The following is a 20,835-nucleotide window of genomic DNA, read 5'->3' as shown; positions in this document are numbered from 1 at the left end:
AGGATTGTCCTGTGTTTCATTTTCTTCTGATGATGAAACAGCATCGGAATTGTCTTGGGGTTGGTCAATGACAAACTTGCGTGTGCGAGTGCGAGTGTTTCATTTTCTTCTGATGATGAAACAGCATTGGAATTGTCTTGGGGTTGGTCAATGACAAACTTGCATGTGCGAATGCGAGTGTCCCTGATGTGCTTACGATTTCTCCTGTAGGTGTTATTTTCAGTTTTCACAAGGTATGATCTCTGACTCTGCGGTAATATAGCGACAACTGTAGCTGGTTCCCACAGTTTCTGATTGTCATTGTACATTACATGCGGACGTTTTGTCCATTGTTCAGCCTAGGTAGAGCAGTTGATCTAGCTTTCTGATCAAAGTAGTGTTTTTAGCTCAGCTGACCAAAGGTCGGTTGAGATTGTCAAATAGCTAATGGAGTGGCGTCTGTCTGTCCGTCCGTCCGTCTTGCTGTCAGTCCATCTGTCCACAGGGGCACATTTTGTAACCGTATCTTCCAGTGGCTATCACTTCGGTCTACTGGAACATCTAGGTGAAGGCTAATTTGAACCAAATTTTTTGTCGCCATCCGACCTATATTTTGCGCTGGACGGCCGATTGCAGTGAAAAAATGCCTTTTTTGTATAGCCAGCTTAAAATAGAACAGGGGGGCTCAATTTGGGTTCATTATAAAGTTGTTGTTTTGGAATATATGTTTTGATGCTAAATAATGTTCATATCTATGACTAGGGGGCGCTACTAGCTATTATTAGCGAATTTGTTGGGGACAAGTCAGAGACTGACTACACACAGCCATTTAAATTTTCGCACCACGAAAACTTTTTATCACGTGATAATGGCTGCCATGTGAAGCTAGCGCTTAAAGGCTGTTTTTAAAACCATTTCCTCGGATATTTCAACTTCAAAAGGTTAGTACATGTTCACTATTCTTCTTTTCTATGTTCAGAAGATAGCCTGGCAGTCTTCTGTACCGCTCATTTATGAAATATTTGCTGCAATCAACTCTTCAAATGTGTGGGATCGTCGCACTAAATTCACTCAACACTGCACAGTGCTGTGTGTCAGAATTCCCGATTCGATTGAAACTCACAGGCTAGATACTGATTTTGCAAATGTCTGTGAAGTTTCAGTGATAATAATTACCAATAACATGATTTCGCAATTTACGTTTTTTTTATCCCTGTCTGGTCATTGACCGTGACAACAATTATTTTGAAAGTCACATTATGACATCGTAGTATGAATTCCACTGCAGTTTCGTTACGCAGCAATGCTCATGTTTTTGGTTTGCAATCCTGTACTGTCTGTACACTGCGCTGTGCATGGCTGTGCTGTAGGCTGTAAAAAAGATAAAAGCGATAGCCTGGCCATATAGGCTTAGAGTATAACTCAACAGGCCCTCATGATTCATTTGATGGACACCCTATTTGATAGTGCCTCATCATTAAGTCCATTAGATCCTGTTCTGTCACATGTCGTAGATGATAGACATTTTTCAAAATGTAGTACACCACTCGCTCATCTTTAAGCCCAGCTCTCGGCTCACATCATGTGGGCATGGTTGGCTGTTGAGTGTTATGGTTCAGTCTGTGAGACTAATTTAAAGAGGTTACACTTTTATTTTGAATTGAAAATCAGCCCACAGGACTGACTTTTCACTGAGTAATAAGTAAGCCCTTCGAAGGATAAGTCTCTTTCTGGATTTGCTTCCATAGATGCCTTGTTCAGGATATCATCTGACAAATGCCTGATCAAGCACAGACTGTATCCGGTGGTGTACATTTCCCCGTCAATGTCACCCTTTTTTATTTAGTCAGTGTTAATTTCTCTTCTCTTTTTTTAGCTCAGCTGACAAAGTCAGCGGAGCTAGTAGAATAGCTGTTCAAATGGTGTCCGTCCTGCAATCCATCCATCCATCCATCTAGGGACCCATCTGTGGACAAAATTGGACATTTCTGACCGGGAAAGCCCAGCCACTTCGTTGACGGTGTTAAATTAGGAGTTGCCCAAGGTGAACTCAAAAAATGAAAAATCAGCGCGATCCGACCTATATTAAGAGAATGAGGTCATTTCGCGTTTAGATTTCTTTCCCTTTTTACCTCGGTCCACAGAGCAAATATTGATTTCAAATATGGCTGAATATTTTTGAATATTTTTTCATTTTTTACTTTTAATGGAATTAATATAGTTTTCACCGCCAGTTGGCGCTGCAGGCACATTGACTGAATTTTGGCGATTTCAAATTTGGCGGTGGCTCAACTTTTTTGCAAGCAGTGCTGCTGATTGGCCGATCGATAGTAGAGATGCCACCATTTAAAAATGGCGGTAGTCGCTGCTTCAATGAAGGTGAGTGAACTTTCTCATGTTCAATCGGTTGATACTCTTTTAATCAACATGACCATGTACCTGAAATTTGTGAAGGTACTGCAAAGAGTGTATATAATTCAGATTTATCAATAGTTTTTTATAATATTGCGGAAATTTTGTGCACAAATTAGCGAAAGTTGGTGCTCGTCTCATGTCATTTTAGAGCGAGAAATTTGTTTCCGTCGATCTCTTCCACTGAAAAATCGCTTGCATAGCTTCGAAGTTTTGTGAAAATAAGTATCTGAACTTGGTTTCAAATAGTCTAGAGAGTTACCTTTGTGGTGATACATATAGTATGTGATAAATATTTGTGGAATTTGTGAAATTCGGCTTTCAAACGTGCCGATGATGCAAGCGATCTCACGTGAATTTTGCAAGTCCTGATTTGTCGACCGGGTGTCAAGAATCACTCGCCTTAATTCAGTTCAAAAATCGAAAATAATATCTGAACTTAGTTTCAAATAGCCTACGCAATTATCATTTCGGTGATATATAATGCATGCATGTAATAATTGATTAATCTGCCTAAAACGCGCAATTAAAACGGCGAAAGATCTTGATAAACACCGCTGGTGGCGGTCGCACTAAATAACGACCGGTAGGGTCCGAAGTCTGGCGGAGAAAAAAAGGTAGCGCCCGGAGGTTGAAACGGGATTTTTATGCACTTTTAACTGTATATTTATGTTGTTTAGATGTATTTCTAACAGTTCTGTAACTTTGATGACCAAGCTTGCACCCAAAGTTGGTAAAATTGATGCTTGTTTATGGACTGCGCGAGCTACCGGAGAATTCGCCGTCGGCCATTTTGGCTACGGTCCCCGAGTTGTTGTGGTTGGCAATTTTGCAACAAATCTCGCCATTTACGTTTGTTTTCTCCCTATCTGGTCATTGGCCGGGAAAAAAATTATTTTGAAAGTCACATTATACATCGTAGTATGAATTCCACTGCAGTTTCGTTAGGCAGCAATGCTCATGTTTTTGGTTTGCAATCCTGTACTGTCTACACTGCGCTGTGCATGGTTGTACTGTTGGCTGTAAAAAAAGACAAAAACGATAGCCTAAGAGGATAACTCAACAGGCCCTCATGATTCAATTGATGGACACCTTATTTGATAGTACCTCATCATTAAGTCCACTAGATCCTGTTCTGTCACATGTCGTAGACGATAGACAATTTCCAAAATGTAGTACACCACTCGCTCATCTTTAAGCCCAGCTCTCGGCTCACATCATGTGGGCACGGTTGGCTGTTGAGTGTTATGGTTCAGTCTGTGAGACTAATTTAAAGAGGTTACACTTTTATTTTGAATTGGAAAACAGCCCACAGGACTGACTTTTCACTGAGTAATAAGTGTGCCCTTCAAAGGTTAAGTCTCTTTCTGGATTTGCTTCCATAGATGCCTTGTTCAGGATATCATCTGACCGATGCCTGGTCAAGCACAGACTGTATCCGGTGGTGTACATTTCCCCGTCTATGTCACCCTTTTTTATTCAGTCAGTGTTAATTTCTCTTATCTTTTTTTACAGATTTACTGTTGTTGGTTATTGCAAGAGGAGTCGTTGGCACATTTCAAGTCCAGGAAAGCACTTGCTGTTCCCACATTCAGAGTAAGGTGTGCTTACTCGTTTTACTGCTTTCCATTCCCGGAGAGCGTTATCAAATATCTGCCGCAAGGCTACAAATATCTGCCGCAAGGCGCTTCAAATATCTGCCGAAAGGCATCAAATATCTGTCACACCAATAAAGTTCATTTTGTTAACCAACTCTTTATCTTCTTTTCTTCACATACAAAAAAGACCGTCCCAAAAATTTGGCTGCATCCACTTCATCAATGTCCAGACAACAGTCGGTTCATTTGACCATTGTAAAGCACCAGGCCCCACCTCACAAAATACACTGTAATAATTATGTACCTTGTGTCCATGTGCATGTTATTAGTTCCACCTACGCTGCATGAAGACAAGGACTCCACTCTTTGACGTCACCACACAACTCCTTGACGTCATCACACACCCCACTACTGCAACAGCAATAGAAATGACTTTACGTCATATAGCAGGGTGACGTCAACTCAGTACTTCAGCATGCACTGATATAGCAAGAAGGTCTTCGCACCAGCACTTCTGCGTGCTAGACGTTATAGCTTCACGTTGCCTCATAATAACGGTACCGACACACACTTGGCCCTTGCCTTCACCTATCCATTTCAGCTGAGCGCCAGGCCCTTGGGCCTCTTGTTTACAGATTGACTGTTGTTGGTTATTGCAAGAGGAGTCGTTGGCACATTTCAAGTCCAGTAAAGCACTTACTGTTCCCACATCAGAGTAAGGTGTGCTTACTCGTCTTACTGCTTTCTATTCCCGGAGAGCGTTATCAAATATTTGCCTCAAGGCAACAAATATCTGCCGCAAGGCATCAAATATCTGCCGAAAGGCTTCAAATATCTGCCGCACCAATAAAGTTCATTTTGTTAACCAACTCTTTATCTTCTTTTCTTCACATACAAAAAAGACCATCCCAAACATTTGGCTGCATCCACTTCATCAATGTCCAGACAACAATCGGTTCATTTGGCCATTGTAAAGCACCAGGCCCCACCTCACAAAATACGCTGTTATAGTTATGTACCTTTTGTGCATGTTATTAGTTCCACCTGCGCTGCATGATGACAAGGACTCCACTCTTTGACGTCACCACACAACTCCTTGACGTCATCACACACCCCACTACTGCAACGGCAATAGAAATGACGTTAAGTCATAATAGCAGGGTGACGTCAACTCAGTACTTCAGCATGCACTGAAGGTCTTTCGCACCAGCAATTCTGGGTGCTAGACGTTACAGCTTCATGTTGCCTCATAATAACAGGATACCAACACACACTTGGCCCTTGCCTTCACCTATCCATTTCAGCTGAGCGCGAGGCCCTTGGGCCTCTTGTTGTTTATCCTGCCGTTTTGCAAGATTATCCTTGATGAGGTCAGTTTTTTGAGGTTGACCTTTCAGTAACCTCTTTGATACAGGTAGCATTGTCCTAATGTTGCGACTCGTGAGCAGCAGTGCAGGACTAGGTAAGTCTGCAGAAAGTGGCATAGAACGATTGTTCAAGAGTGCCAGATAAGCATCCTCACCTGACTCTTCCACTTTTAGAATCAAGTGTTTCACTGTCTGCACGCAGCGCTCGGATTGTCCGTTACTTTGCGGATATTTTGGACTGCTTGTTGTGTGGCGAAAACTGAGCGGCACAATATTCTCTCATTTTGTAGTTGTCATACTGGGGTCCATTATCTTAGACTAGATGTTCAGGAAGTCCATATTCACTGGTGATGGACTTGAAGTACGACACGGTTGTTTCTCCACTCAGTGCACGTCCTGGTTTCTTTACTACTGGAAACTTGGAGTAATGGTCCACAATTAGCAAGTAGTGATTCGAACAAATCTTATCCTATCTTCTGCCAAAGGTATTGTGGTATATCATGCGGAATGAGCGGTTCTGGTGATTGTTTTCTTTGGTGTGTTTGAAAGGTTCTGCATTGATATACTATTCCTTTGATATCACAAGTGATTCGCGGCCAGAATACGGATTGTTTTGCTCGCAGCAAACACTTTTCGATTCCCATATGTCCTTGGTGAATCAGTGAGAGCATTTTCTTGCACAAAGTTTATAGAACCACTATTCGGTTGCATTTGTAGATGATGCCATCCTCAATACTGAGATCCTCGCGGTTATTCCAGAAATCCAGTGCTTCTGGTTGGCAGTCAGCCTTTTGGTCAGGCCATCCGCCGGTGATTAGCGTGGAAAGTATCTTGCATGTCTGATCGATATTGGTTTGCTTTCTGATGCCTACAAGGTCAGTTTCATTTGCAGTATGCATAGCGGTTATATAATTCACGCATATTTCCGGAATGTCAGTGTAACTCACGTCAGGTTTCAGTTCGTGGTATGGATCTAAGCGGGACAGGGCATCGGCAATAAGATTGTCCTTTCCTGGAAGGTACTCGAGTTCAGCATCATATTTAGCCATGTGTAGCAGTAGGCGTCCAAGGCGCAGACTTGACTTTGAGATCTGCTTTTTTGATGCAGCTACGATTGGTTTGTGATCGGTTTGTACTTTCACCGATTTAACCAAAATGGTTAAACTTCTCAGGCGACCAGACAACACCAAGAAGTTCTCTCTCAGTGTTTCTTAACCAGCACAAATAGCTTTACGTTGAGCACAATGGCCCCAGCCTTTTCATTAAAGTTACAAATAGTTTGGGCGATTTATATCTGCATTACCATGTTCTAAATGAGATATTTACCAATACGATGCGGGAGCCAGTACTGCAGTAGTTGAATCGTGTTCAGACTTTTTCGTTTGAATAGCTTATATACTGATCTTAGGACGCTTTCAGTGAACCGCACCCTATGGTGTGTCTGCATAGAATACCTCCCTTCGATGTGTGCATATGGGGTAATGGGTATATTCAGTAAAAGATCTAAATGCACATATTCCCGAGAGCTTGGCTTCTGCCTTACTTGGGAATGTTTATTTGACCAATCTGCTTTAACCAAAAAGAAATAACCAGGCACTAAAAGGTGTGCAAGAAGACTTGAGCTACTCTAAGATTCTGAAGAAATTTATTGTTTGCTTACTTGCAGATTATACACACGCCGAGATGATTTCTCAGAGCAGGTGGAGTTCATGCAATCGGATTTAGAAACTCTGCGTGACATGCTGTCTGGGAGTCCTTATTTTGATCCCAACACCATGGCTGGGGTAAGTTCAGCATCCAGATTTCTTGTTTTGTTAGAGAACGCCGAAATCATTTTAGTGGAATGATTTTGGACAGACTTTTGTAAGTGTGTCTGTTTTCAAATCAATATATATTTTTTTGCAAATTAAGGTTCCTCACGCGAAATGTGATTTCATGACCTCGGTGTGTGGCCCGAAAAATTTGAATGTTTTTTTGCAAAAGAGAATAAAAATTACCCACAGTTCGAATAGAATTTGGGTCTACCGTGTGGTAGGCAGAGAGTGTATCCACTTGGCCACCGAGGCAGCTTACCGACCATCAGCATTTCCCACTATATATTCACTATTCCTTATCATATTTAGTGCTACCCCTATTTTTGTATATAATGCTACCCCTAACCCTAACCCTAACCGCCCATGCATACGTATATATAAGCTACAGGAGAATCATCTATGGTATAGTACAGTAACTAAGACGGGGCACTCACTCGGGTCATTAAGTCATATTTGCGTTCCTCACAAATCTGCAAAAATAAAATGGCTTACAAAAAAAATTAATTTCATGAGTTTAGGCTTGCCTGCGCGCATGTGCAGCAAGCTTAGTGAGAATAGTATGATAGAGGGGAAAATTGTATTCGCCAACTGCATCCACATACTCACAAAAAGTGTAATATGAAGAGCCGAGGTAAAAGCCTGCCTTCGAAGAGAGGGAGAGTGACGCACTCATCCGTAGGTGATGGTACGGGTGCATCGGCACTGTGCTTCAGTATAGTGAAAAGCTGGGAAGCGAAGCTGAACAGTCGACTTTGTCACAATAACTATGTTTGTATTCAGAGTGCCGCATTTTTGGCTCACCGTAGGGGAGTCTATACGATAGCGCTGTGTCCGTTGTTGTCGTCCGTCGTATCCTGTGGCACGTTTCTTAACCGCTTATGCTATGTACCTGAAACTTTATATACATCATTCTCAAGGTCATATGTACCCTGACACTGAATTTCGCTCCGGTCTGATTCTTGACTTTGCCACCAGGGGGCTAAAACTGAAAAGTTAAAATGTGCAATATCTCATTTATTTGTTTTTGACAAGATGGTGGGTACCCCTAGCAAGGATACATCACATATCATACGGGTTTTTGATTTGACCTACTTTTCAAGGTCACAGAGGTCAAACTCTAAAATTTCACCGATAGTGGCACGTTTTGTCTTTATTCGTCCTATAGTCTTTAAATTTGGTATGTAGACACCTGTTACGTAGCTCTACATGTCGACAAAAAATCAGGTCGATGTGGCGTACTTTTCAAGGTCACAGAGGTCAACTGGTGTGAATTGGCCGTTTGTGTGTAACTATGGCACGTTTCCTAAATGCTAAAGCTATAAGCTTGAACTTTGGTACACAATACTCCCTACGTCATATAACCTCGGTCACCGAATTTCAGTCTGATCTGATTCTCGACTTGGCCACCAGGAGGCCAAAAGGAAAAAGGTAAAAAGTGCAACATCTCGCTTATTAGTGATCTGTTTTCGATGATATTTTTGTGGAAGGTACTCGAAACAACTATAAATCACATCTCATACCGACTTTGGTTTGACCTATATACTATATATGTGTACTATACATGTAGCATGTTTTTAAACCAGGACGAATTCCTATCCACCAAATATTTATACGGTGAGCACAATGGCCCTTTCATTTCATTCCAAAAATTGAAAAAAGGTCATATTGCATTTTAAGTCTTTGTCTGAAAAAAATCCCCCTAAGACTAAGTGATTTTGAGGTGTTTTATGCGCACTATTTTGGTACATAAAGAAAATTGCTGTGTGATCAGCTTTGTTCGTGCAGTTGATGATTTGAAGCGGGCAAGTTTGACCTTTGAACAATTTTGATTGGCTTAAAATGGAAATGATTATTCACTTTAGTAATATTAAACAGGGTTACAATAGAGCAGACTTGAAGATCTTCAGTAAGTCGCCACATTTACGGCATTTTGTTTGAGCATTCTTGCCACATACATTTGTGCATATTATACATGCAATGCACGTGCTATGGAAGCCAATACTGGCAGAGATAATATGCTTGGATATTATCGTTGTTTTTGACTATGACAACAACATTTAGATATCGCCCCATTGCATTTTTTAAACGAAACTTTTCCTTTAGTGTTATGCATCAATGTTATTGTCATTTCCACACTTGCAGTTGTTAATTTAAGATGTTTTGATTGCTTATTCAGTTGTTCCATGACGGACAAGAAGGTCACCAGATGGGCGGAAAGCACAATGAGCCAGTTGGTGAGTTTCTGTGTTAATCTAAATACTGTGAACTGCCAAATGTTTGTGGTCAGTTCATTTCCTAACTGCTAAATCTATGAACTTGAAATTGTATACACATGACTCCCCACGTTATATAACCTCTGAAACCGAAATTCAGTCCGGTCTGATTCTCGTCTTGGCCACCAGGGGGCCAAAACTGAAAAAGGTAAAAAGTGCAATATCCTAGTTATCAGTGACTTGTTTTTCGATGATATTTTTACTGTAGGTACTCCTAGCAATGATAAATTATATATCCCACAGGTTTTTTTATTCGACGTAATTTTGAAGGTCACAGAGGTCAAATGGCGTAAATGTCCCATTTGAATGTAACTATGGCAAGTATATAGCCTTGCACTTGAAATCTGGTACACATGACTCCCTACATCAACAGGTCAAAACAGTGTTGTCCGCAGATGGATAAACGATAAGCAGCTATTCTGAAGACACGATGATCAATGTTTTATCATATATATATATTATATTCTAGAGGCGTTCTAAGGAACGAAATCAGAGCCTCTCGTGTCAAGATTGGGTTATATCAATAGTTATGGTCTTGCGGACTTCAGATTATTTATGCATGCTTGTTACAGTGCCGTCGATGGGGAATGGAGTTAACATGCGCAAGATTGACCTCTCCACAATAACAGTGTTATTTTTAATCCGCGATTGCAGGTCATGTGATCATTGAGATTTCGCGGAAAATTAAATTGTAAACAAACACATGTGCGCAGTGCAAATGTCAACAAATGCACGTGGCCTTGGGTAGTTAATTAGACCATATCCACAACTCCGTGGATATGGTCTATTGTTTTTACTGAGCCGATCGCCAGGACCTGAGGGATGTGGTTTTCGACACGTATCTCCGAAACTGCGGCACGGAACGACCTGAAATTTGGTTAGGTTACGTTTCATAACCTGCTAACGAACAACGTGTACTTTATTTTTGCAGCCGTTGCTTACTTTTTAGCTCACCTCTTAGCAGAGGTGAGCTTATCCCATACCGTGGCGTCCGTCGTCCGTCGTCGTTGTCGTCGTCGTCGTCGTCGTCGTCGTCGTCGTCGTCCGTCGTCCGTTAGCAGGGCACGTTTCGTAACTGTTAGAGCTATTGAGTTGAAACTTGGGACACATGTACCCTTATGTAATGACACCTTGGAGACCATGTTTCGGTCCGATTCGTTTCATGGTTTGGCCACCAGGGGGCCAAACGTTAAAATTGAAAATATGCAATATCTCCCTTAATAGTAGTCGGGAAATTTTGAAAAAAATATGGTAGGTACTTCTAGCAAAGGTGCATCATATATCCTCCGGGTTTTTGATTTGACCTCCTTTTCAAGGTCACAGAGGTCAAATGGTGTAAATTGGCCGTTGGGATGTAACGATGGCACGTTTCTAAACTGCAATGACTATTGATACCAAATTTGGTACACATTTACCCCTTAGTCAGGTGATCTCAGGGACCGAAGTTTGGTCCAATATGATTCACCACTTGACCACCAGGGGGCAAAATCCAAAAACCTTAAAAATGTGATTATTCCTTAACTTCTTGCCCGATTGCCACCAATTTGATAACATGGGTACATCTAACCACCATACAGTATATGTCACACAGGTTTTTAATTTGACCTTCTTGTCAAGGTCACAGAGGTCAAATGGCGTAAATTCGCCGTCAGGCGGTAACTATGGCACGTTTCTTAACTACAATGACTATTGATCACAAATTAATTACACATGTACCCCTTGGTCAGGTGATCTCAGGTACCGAAGTTTGGTGCAATCTGATTTGCCGTTTGGCCTCCAGGGAGGGGGCCAAATCCTAAATTCTTGAAAATGCCATTATTCCTAGTAATGACTTGCCCGATTGGCACCAATTTTATATCATAGGTACATCTAATTCTAACAACCATTCAATGTGTCACCCGGGTCTTCTTTGATTTGACCTACTTTTCAAGGTCACAGAGGTCGAATGTACTGTAAATTGGCCATTTTGGGGAAATTGTAATTGCTCGGACCTACATCAAACCTAACACTACATGACACAATACCATGCTCTTTATCCATCTTTCCTCCACATGAGGTGAGCACAATGGCCCTGGCCATTTCATTTAGTTTTCGGGTGATTTTTAATGAAAATCGCCGGTTCTGAACCGTTCCGGTAATAGCACTGCCTCCCGCGTTTTTACCGATTAGGCAAGTTGCTCAACGTTGATCTGTCCCGACCTGAACAGGTGGGAGGATACCCGCTACATTGAAGAGCCAACAGACATTTCGTCTACGCATTCTAGACTGGGTGAGTGTGAATTTTTCGTGACTGTAATCGCCCTCAAATTTGTGTTGAAACACTGCATCAGAGGTCAAGAAAAGGATCTTAAGAATATATATTCGCTGTTAGTTTGGGTGATTATAGGGAGCACGTCCATCTTTTGAGGCAAACTTGTCATCCGAAAGTTTCCAGATCCCCGCAATGGCGGATATACATTCATCAAAAAAATTACGAATTCGGGCAAGTTTCATCAAACTGTGCGCCTTAAACACCTAAGAATGTCTCAAAATCACCCAGACTCTACACATGAGATATACCTTCACTGAAAATAATTGCTAAAACCTCGCTTAACGTGTCGCGAGTGCTGAAAGCAACAGATCCGTTTTGGAGATTGTTTTTCTGTACATCCTGCTCACTCCTGTAGAAATGTACAGTAAAGCACGTATACACGTGCAGTGTAAATGGACACACGAATGTACACACCTTCTGAAAATATTGTCAGCAAAGGTGATAAGTGTTTGTTCTGAATTATGACAATGAAATTCATAGACTATTAGCAGGTAGTCAGTGTCTGTTGGTCTGAATAATGAATGATAAAACTTCTGGTGAAGTTAAAATATTTCCTCGCTCTGTTTTACAGCCTGACGCAGTGACGGGGATGATCAGCATCTGTTCTGTTCTGCGACCGCATCAGTCACGGATATAGGAGCCTTGACCACGAGGAGCTGATGAGGCAAAGTCGTATAACCGTCTTAACCTTGACATCGGTGCAGTGCTGAATTTGCCGTCCGAAGACAAACCAGTATAATATTCCAGCCGTATTTCGTTCTTTTCACTGTAATACTTTTACTTCAAAAAGACTGAATAAATAAACCTACTGTGGCAGTTAGTTTAAAAAGATATTATTGCATTTTACGTTTTTACTCTTAGTGCTGATCGGTCATACCCCTTGGGCCTGGCCGTAACCTTGCATACTGGTTGTCTCGATGCCGTATGCTATGACCATGTATATATCTACTGGACTGGTTTGTTGCACCATGTCGAAGGAATTTTATGTAGAGATCAAGACACTTCCCTCGCATCACAATCTACACCTCAAAAGAATGGTTGTAAAAATCCTTGCCATGATTCCCGGTTGCCCCTATGTTGTGACCATGCATGCATCAATGGCCTGGGATGTTGCAACCTACACTTCAAAGGAATGCGAAGTCTAAATCACATTTATTTTTTGTCCCCAGGTTGTGACTTTCCTAACAGCAATTGCAGACCATATCCCTGGTGATAGTGTTTTGTCATCTTAAAAATGAGCACCAGGACAAAGCACCAAAAACCTGCCACTTAAGATCAGATCAGAAGTTACCTACGTGGTGCCAGTACCCACAAGTGTATGATTGACACCTAGATCATTTGAAGAAAAAATTGGCAGCAGAACCATGTGTGCATGGAGGGAGGTATTATAATATAAATACTGTGGAGACGCAATGTATTATTGGTCGTCCCAACATTGGGAGCTTTCATCCCCACCAGCTATATCAGATGGCCAACTGGTTTCCCTCACTCGACCAGAAAACTCATCAAAAGATACGAAAGATGTTGAGATTCAGATTACATTTGCTTGTTGTCTGCTGGATTCTGACCATCCATATGCTGAGTTGTTGCAGTCCCAGAACCATCGCTAATTCTAGTATTTATGATGCACCTACTGTCACAACCTAATTCAGCTGGTTATTCAGGGTTATTTGCCTCTGATTTATCTGGTTATATCCTGGTGCAAACCTAATTTCTCAACATGACAAAATACTTTCACCAGGGATATGGTCTGCAATTTGCTGTTAGGCGAATTGCCCAATACTAGTTGGACTTTTGTGTTTTGAAAATGGTTTCTTAACCACTTAACTGTGCAGGACGAGATATCTCGTCATGCACGTGTGCACCGCTATTGGGTACGACGAGATATCTCGTCATACTGTTATACCTTATTTTCTAGTAGTCATATCAGTTCTATGCAATACCATGATCGTCAATGGGGATTCCCCGAAGTTCGTCGATGTTTAGTCTCAAGTTTTATTGAGGTGTGGCAGCACTGTCGGCGATTTCTCGGAAATGGCAGCACCACAAAAGGTGAGGCGTGTTCTGGATGACAATCTTTTGGAACAGATACTCCATTCTGACGATGAAGTGTCCGATTATGTATCTTCTAACGATGATGATGAACCTTATGCCCAGAATGCTTCCGATTTAGATGCAACAAGTCAGAGTGGGGATGATATGCCTGACAATGCAAGCTCTGACAGTGGCAGTGATGGTAATATCGGGCATGTGTTAGGTGGTCACCATGGCAACCAAGTTCAAGCGCGGGTAATTCAAAATCAACCTCCTTGGACAGAAAATGGACAGCGTCGTGACAGGTTTCAGTTTACTGCTGTACCAGGGTTGAAGGCTAATGTTGCCGATAAGGATGATCCAGTGCAGTACTTTGAACTGTTTTTTGATGATGATATTTTAGCAGTTATTGTGGAGCAGACCAACCTCTATGCTGCACAGTTCATTGATGAGCACAGAGGTCAGGAGAAACGTAGGTCACTTTATAAACAATGGCAGGACACAAACTCTGATGAAGTACGGGTTTTATTGGCTCTCCTTTTTCTACAAGGGATTATTCAGAAGCCAGATAACCAGATGTACTTCAGCAAGCGGCAATTCATTGCAACGCCATTCTTCAGCGATATAATGCCATGTGATCGCTTCCTTCTGTTGTGCAAATTTTTACACTTTGACAACAACACAATGATGGATCCTGGCATTCCAAATGTGTCCAGGAAGCTCTACAAGCTGTACCCTGTCCTAAACCATCTGCGCCAGAAATTCAAGTCTGTGTACCAGCCAGAGCAGGAGATTGCAATAGATGAATCGCTCATGATGTGGAAAGGCCGCCTTGGCTGGAAACAGTACATTCCATCCAAGCGAGCACGCTTTGGCATCAAGTCCTACGAGTTGTGCGAATCCCAATCTGGCTATATTTGGGATTTCTTCATCTACACCGGGCAAGACACCGAATACCGTGCTGAGTACCGTGATAACCCATCAATGGGAGCCAAGGTCGTCCTCTCGCTTGCACATCCTCTCCTCGATCAAGGATATGGGATAAACATGGACAACTTCTTCAGTTCTCCAGTCCTGTTTGACTTCCTGTGTCAGCATGAAACAGATGCGGTAGGTACAATCAGATCCAACAGAAAAGGCCTACCTGTCCAGATGAAGCAGAAGCGGTTGAAAAAGGGGGAAAGTTGTGACTATTACCGTGGTAAGCTGATGGCTCTCAAATGGAGAGATAAGAAAGACGTCCATATGCTCTCCACTTACCACAATGGTACCAAAGTAGATGTTAGACAGAGAGGGGATAAGGTGGTGTCGAAACCCCAAGTCTGCCTTGACTACAACGATACAATGGGTGGCGTTGACCTGAGTGATGCCTATCTGGTGTGCTATCCCTCAGCCAGGAAGAGGCTCAAAAAGTACTACCAGAAGCAATTCAGACATCTAGTGGACATGTCTGCTCTCAACGCCTACTTGCTGTACAAGAAACAGGGGGGAAAGATGGACAGGCTGACCTTTCAGTTGGATCTGATTGAGGGCATTCTGGCAAAGTACAAGCAAGGGGCACCTGCCAAGCCTAGACGAGGTAGACCTCCTCATGGTGAAATGCCGCAGCGACTAAGTGAGCGTCACTTCCCCAGTCACATTCCTCCCACTCCCAAGAAAGACAAACCTACACGTAGGTGTGTTGTTTGTCAATCTAGGAAGAAGAGGAAGGAGTCCAGTTACTACTGCAGAAAGTGTGACAAAGCCTTGTGTGCTGCCCCTTGCTTTGAGCTTTACCACACTTTGGTGAGGTACAACACTGACATTCTGCCGAATCCAGCGGATGAATCGGATGGGTCAGGTGACATGGATGTGTCAGATCAGGATGACTAGACAGGCTAGATAGATTACAGATTGAACTGTGTGTTACTGAGTTACTGTTACTGTTACTGTTGAAATTACAATACATTGTGTTACAAGGTGAATAAAACATACTTACTGAAAAAATGGTATTTTTTTCCAAATTAATCCCCCACTGGGGTTGGGTTAATGGAAAAAATTCCACAGTTAAGTGGTTAAAGGGGGACAATAGGTAGGACTCTGGAGATCAAATTGGTGGTCTTTTTACTTATTTGTAAAGGGGTCTGGAAAGTTAACTACGGCTAGGTTTATTTAAGACTGGAGTACCCAAAATGGGGTCCTCAGCATCGGCAGGCGAGGAATCGTGCAAAACTGTAACATGAACAAAGCAAAAGAACTTCAAAAATCAAAGAGAGAAAACATTTAGTTTGTGCAGTGGTAAGAGAAATAGCTTTTGGAAAAATGGGCAAAGCAGGAACAGCCAACAGCTTTCTTCATATTTCATTTATTTAAAGTAGGCATGGTGCATTACAACTTCTAATTTCCGTCATCGTGGAATAGTAGTATGATAGCTCCTGCGACATGGTAAATACCCACCACACAGGAGTCAATTTCATATGGCTCCTGTGGACATGTCCAGGGGAGTTATAGCTCCTGTGGAGACACATCCACTGCACAATCCTACTGACAAGATCTCAGCATAACCGACGCCCCCTGAGGCTGATAGATATATACAGTGATATCAGGCGAGTAATCCTATGAAACAAGGTCCAGGCTAATAATTCCGTTTATATAACATTTATCATAGAACTCGCCCCACCCACACCTGGTTGCAGCATGTTATATACATCATACAGACAGGCATCAAGAACTCATGGCATAGAAACACCGACCACACATCTGTGGCATAGGATCCAAAGAGATACAGGGCATCTCGAGTTAAATCAGCATTACAACAGTGTTTGCAACTGAGGAAACTTGCCATGAGATAAAAATGAGACCAGCATGGAAAATCAATGAAAAAGTGATGCCTCTCTAAGCATGAGTGAATATTTTGCCCCAGCAAAATATGGCTAAAAACCCCGGTATATGGGATTAGCATTGGCCCCTCCCCCCAGTCAGCTGATCAATTGCAAAAAAATGATAATTCACCCCTTTTTCCGCTCCAACAGCTACTTGAGCAACGCTAATCCCATTAACTACAGCCTGAAGTCGAAAAACACTGAAATACCTCAGTCCTAAATTTCCAAAAAAAACGTCCAAACCAACCACCAAAACCATTTTCTTCACCAAAAACGTTAATCTCAAAATCTAAATCTAAAATATTCCTGACTTTTCGGCGTCCGACCGGAGCTGAAGCTCCGAAAATGAACATCGCATAAACACACCTTAGTCAGATATTTCCGGAGCCGATAGGTGAATGGAGAAACTATAATGAGAAAAATATGCTTGACCCCCTGTACTCTGACCTGGTATAATATTCCGAAGAATTTCAGTTGATGGCGTGAGAAACGTCTTTTAGAAACAATGACACCGCAGATTCTGAAAAAACAATAATTTCTGAGAGAAGTGTTTTCTCAGCGCATCATACCTTTTCACGCTTGAACCTTTTGGAGGGGTGTTTAACTCGGAAGCAATTTAAGAATCTAGAGGATATGTATTCTGAGTACTATCACAAGATGTGTGAGACAGGTAAACTCCCCAAGTTTATAATTTGTCTAAGAACAGATCGGAAAGTTTGTTATGGGAGATTGCAGAAAAGAAACTGATCAGAAGAAAGTTCAGTTAGTTTAGAATACTTAAATCATCTTCATTACCATCACGAAGAAGTATTAATTAAAGTCGAGAAGATTTGGCTATCCCTGGTGTCGTTATTGTTTTAGATGGTGATGATAGAATAGAAAATGTTAGAAAGATATTCATGAACTTCGTGCAAACTCTTAAATACAAATACTGTTCAAGACGTGAAATCAAAACACCTTATGAGTACTGTCTTAAGAATCGTAAATCTTTAGCTGGGTTACAAAATTATTGTAAGATTGTAGTGCGAACTTTAGTAGGAATTACATGAGAGTAAAATATCAAGATCCAAACTTGCATGCAATTCACAAAATGTGTTTTTCTTTATCATGTTGTGGCACGAAGGAAACACTTAAAAAATACATGGGTTGTACTAATACGTTTTTCTATGGTTGGTTGGATTGGCAAGGACAAGAGGAAGTAGGTGTTGATGAAGAACTTGATCATGTTTTGCCAGTGGCCCATTTTAGGAATTTTCCAGAAGTATGTTGGCACTGGACAAATATCAATCTGAATCTGATTAGCCGAGAAGAAAATCATAGTAAGAGTGCAAAATTAATTGCCAATCTGTACAAACTTTGGCACTGGACAAATATCAATCTGAATCTGATTAGCCGAGAAGAAAATTATAGTAAGAGTGCAAAATTAATTGCCAATCTGTACAAACTTCAACTTCAAAAAGCCCAGCAATTTCTTAATGATTATGAGTTCCAAACTAAAGAAGAAAGGGATGAAACTTTGAAGCAACGTGATTAACGTCTTAAAGTAATTTTATGTTTGAAATCGGTAACCACTCATTGAATTTTTCTGAGTAACCTTTCCATTTAACCAAACCATATTTTTCTCCCTTAACTGTTTTGTTGCGTAAAACCTTTTCAATTTTGTACTCGATCTGTTCTGGGTTTGGGACGTAGCTTAGCTCTTCTGTTTAAAAATAACCGTCTGTAATCCTTAAGTTGGTAGACAATAGGTTTTGTGAAAAGTATTTGTTTTATTTAAAAAACCTCTTCTGTAAAATTAGGCAGGTAATTTTCTTCTCGGCTAATCTGATTGATATTAGAAAATATTGTTTTGTACTTGGTTATCCTTATGCTGTCACTAATCTTGTATTTTGGTTGATCATAATCTTTAAGTAGAAATGCGCCGTAGAGATTGCACCAGACTTTTCCGGCGTTATCTTCTTTTCTAGCTTCGATTGGTTTTATTCCAATGGATGAGTGAAATGTGTTGTTGTAACCATTTACGAGGTTGTCAAGAATCTCCAACCATTTGTAAGTCTCTTTTGCAGTGAAACATTTCCACATTCTCGTTTTTAAAATGCAGTTAAATCTTTCCACAACAGCTGCTTTCTTGCTTGAGAAAGTTGAGAACCATTCGATGTTATTTTTGTCCAGTAATTATAGGCCCCAGATCCCGTCTGGGGACTATATTGATATCACTGGAATTCTCGAAACTGTTATTTTTTTCCACCAACACATTTATTGCGGTAGTCCAGCAAAACGGCTAAATAAACCAGAAATCAATCACCCTTACACCACCAAACCCAATTCCATCTATGGACTATCGCAAAAGTATTTTAAAAATCCTGAGTATTTCGATAGTTTTGAAGCATTTTTTGCTGAGATTCGTCTGATCGTCTTCTCCCAACATGCCGAAGCCGCGATTCAATCTGAACATGCGCTGTGACATGCGCAGACGCGAGACGCTGATACATTAGCATAAGCTCCGCCCCGTCATAATGACGTCATTATTCTCAGGAGTTGGTCGAGCGATGGGACGATGGAGGTATTATAAAGAAACCAAATTCGATTCATGGACTATCGCAAAACGATTTTTCAAAACTCAGAATATTTCGATGCTTTAGATGCGTTTTTATGACTCCAGCTCCTCCCTCTGGGAGTTGGAGTCAGTATTGTTTTCCGCTCAGGTTTCTCGTACAATCACGTGACCTCTCCAACACTCGATAATCCACTCATTCGTCCACGTGTTAGGCCAATCTTCGGCATGAACATGAAATCTAATAAGCGCAGTACTTAAATCAGATGTTTCTCTCGCCTTGAAAACATTCCTGGGTAAAATCCATTGAGATTAGCCGAGTTAAACTACTTTTTCCGTGCTTAAAATCTCTGCCGCTGAATTCTATAAATAGAAACTATTAACATCACGGCAGTGTGGTTCCCATTGTGCGCCCTCCCACTTCACACCATGTCAGGAAGTTTTACGGAGAGGGAGGGCGTGCGGTAAGAAGAATGGCCAAAATGACGTCACGTTTTCCTGGCAATGCCTCTTGCCAGACCAGTCAAGCATTGGGAAAGCATCTTTAATTCATACAACGTTAGAACTAGGAAACCAATATGTTAATTTGCAAAAGTAAAAGCAGATTTCACCACTAACCAGTCAAATCGGAATACGACGGCGCAAAATGTTCTCGCTTTCTACTCTGTTGACATGACGACTACCTGGGGACTATCAAATTTGCTACCAGCAAATTTCGGAATTCTAGTTCTTTCAGAAACTTGTTGTAGAATTCTTTACCATCATCAAATTGTAATTTCTCGGGTTTGGCTTCTTTAAAAATAGTGACAAATTAATCTTTAACTTCTTCTCCCTTCTTAGTCTTGAGAGGTAAAGCCCAAGCATAATGACTGAATAAATCAGTGACCGTTAAAATATAGCTGAAGTTTTTATTGTCTTTTTGGTACTTCTGTAAATCCACTAAATTGGCTTGCCATCGTTGATCCACGTAAGAGCCCATTGTTTTTCGGAAAGTGAATTTTTTATCCTTGATTGGTTTATGCAGTTGGTAGGTTGGTAAATTGTCTAGGAAATCTTTTAGTTCTCTGTGCTTGATAAGTTTCCTGTCAGATTATATTTTTCACCAAAGTTGACTTGCATTTGTATAGGTTACAGTGCCTTGGGAGTTAAAGTAAAAGTCTCTCAGATATTGCTCTTTTGAAATTCTTCCTCCGAAACTTCTTTCTCCAGGGGTTTCACCGCTGGATTCGCCGTGGGATTCTCCATTTATGTAACTATCATTTTCTCACAGTTTGTAAATGGCTGGAATGATAATTGGTGCTGTAATAAACACTGTTGTCTTTTCGGGGGCGGGATATCTTTTCAAGGCCATAGATAAAATGGTTATCAAGATGAAATGAAAAGACATAATTTAGCTGGTGAAAATTACAAAGAGGATCTAAGGCTTTGGATGAATAGAAAACAAACCAGTGATTTCGTTAACCTTCAATCGAAAAGAGGAAATGAAAGTGCAATTGATTTTCGAAATGTTGATGCATCTATTGTTCTCTACAACGAACTTCGAGAATAGATTACAACTTCGGAAACGACCGGAATTAAAAGATTTTTACCAACCAAGTGGGGAAATGAAAAACTACGAATATCTCTTTATTG

General features: G+C 41.2%; 1 protein-coding gene across 4 annotated transcripts in view; it reads left to right on the top strand.

Moving 5' to 3' along the window:
* LOC135495841 (heat shock factor protein 1-like) overlaps nt 1-20,835 on the top strand; it is a 134,498-nt gene that overhangs the window by 78,052 nt on the left and 35,611 nt on the right. For all 4 annotated transcript variants that reach the window (XR_010448604.1, XM_064784821.1, XM_064784819.1 and 1 more), the window contains 2 exons: nt 7,023-7,140; nt 9,347-9,404. Coding sequence is in view for 3 of the 4 variants with exons in the window: in XM_064784821.1 (XP_064640891.1) it covers nt 7,023-7,140; nt 9,347-9,404 (176 nt within the window). In the remaining variant the exon portion in view is untranslated. The remainder of the gene's footprint in view (nt 1-7,022; nt 7,141-9,346; nt 9,405-20,835) is intronic.

This window comes from Lineus longissimus, chromosome 11 (assembly GCF_910592395.1).
Source record: "Lineus longissimus chromosome 11, tnLinLong1.2, whole genome shotgun sequence".
Lineage (NCBI taxonomy): Eukaryota > Metazoa > Nemertea > Pilidiophora > Heteronemertea > Lineidae > Lineus > Lineus longissimus.
The sequence above is the reverse complement of the archived record's forward strand: the minus strand, read 5'-3'. Positions and strand labels throughout refer to the sequence as shown.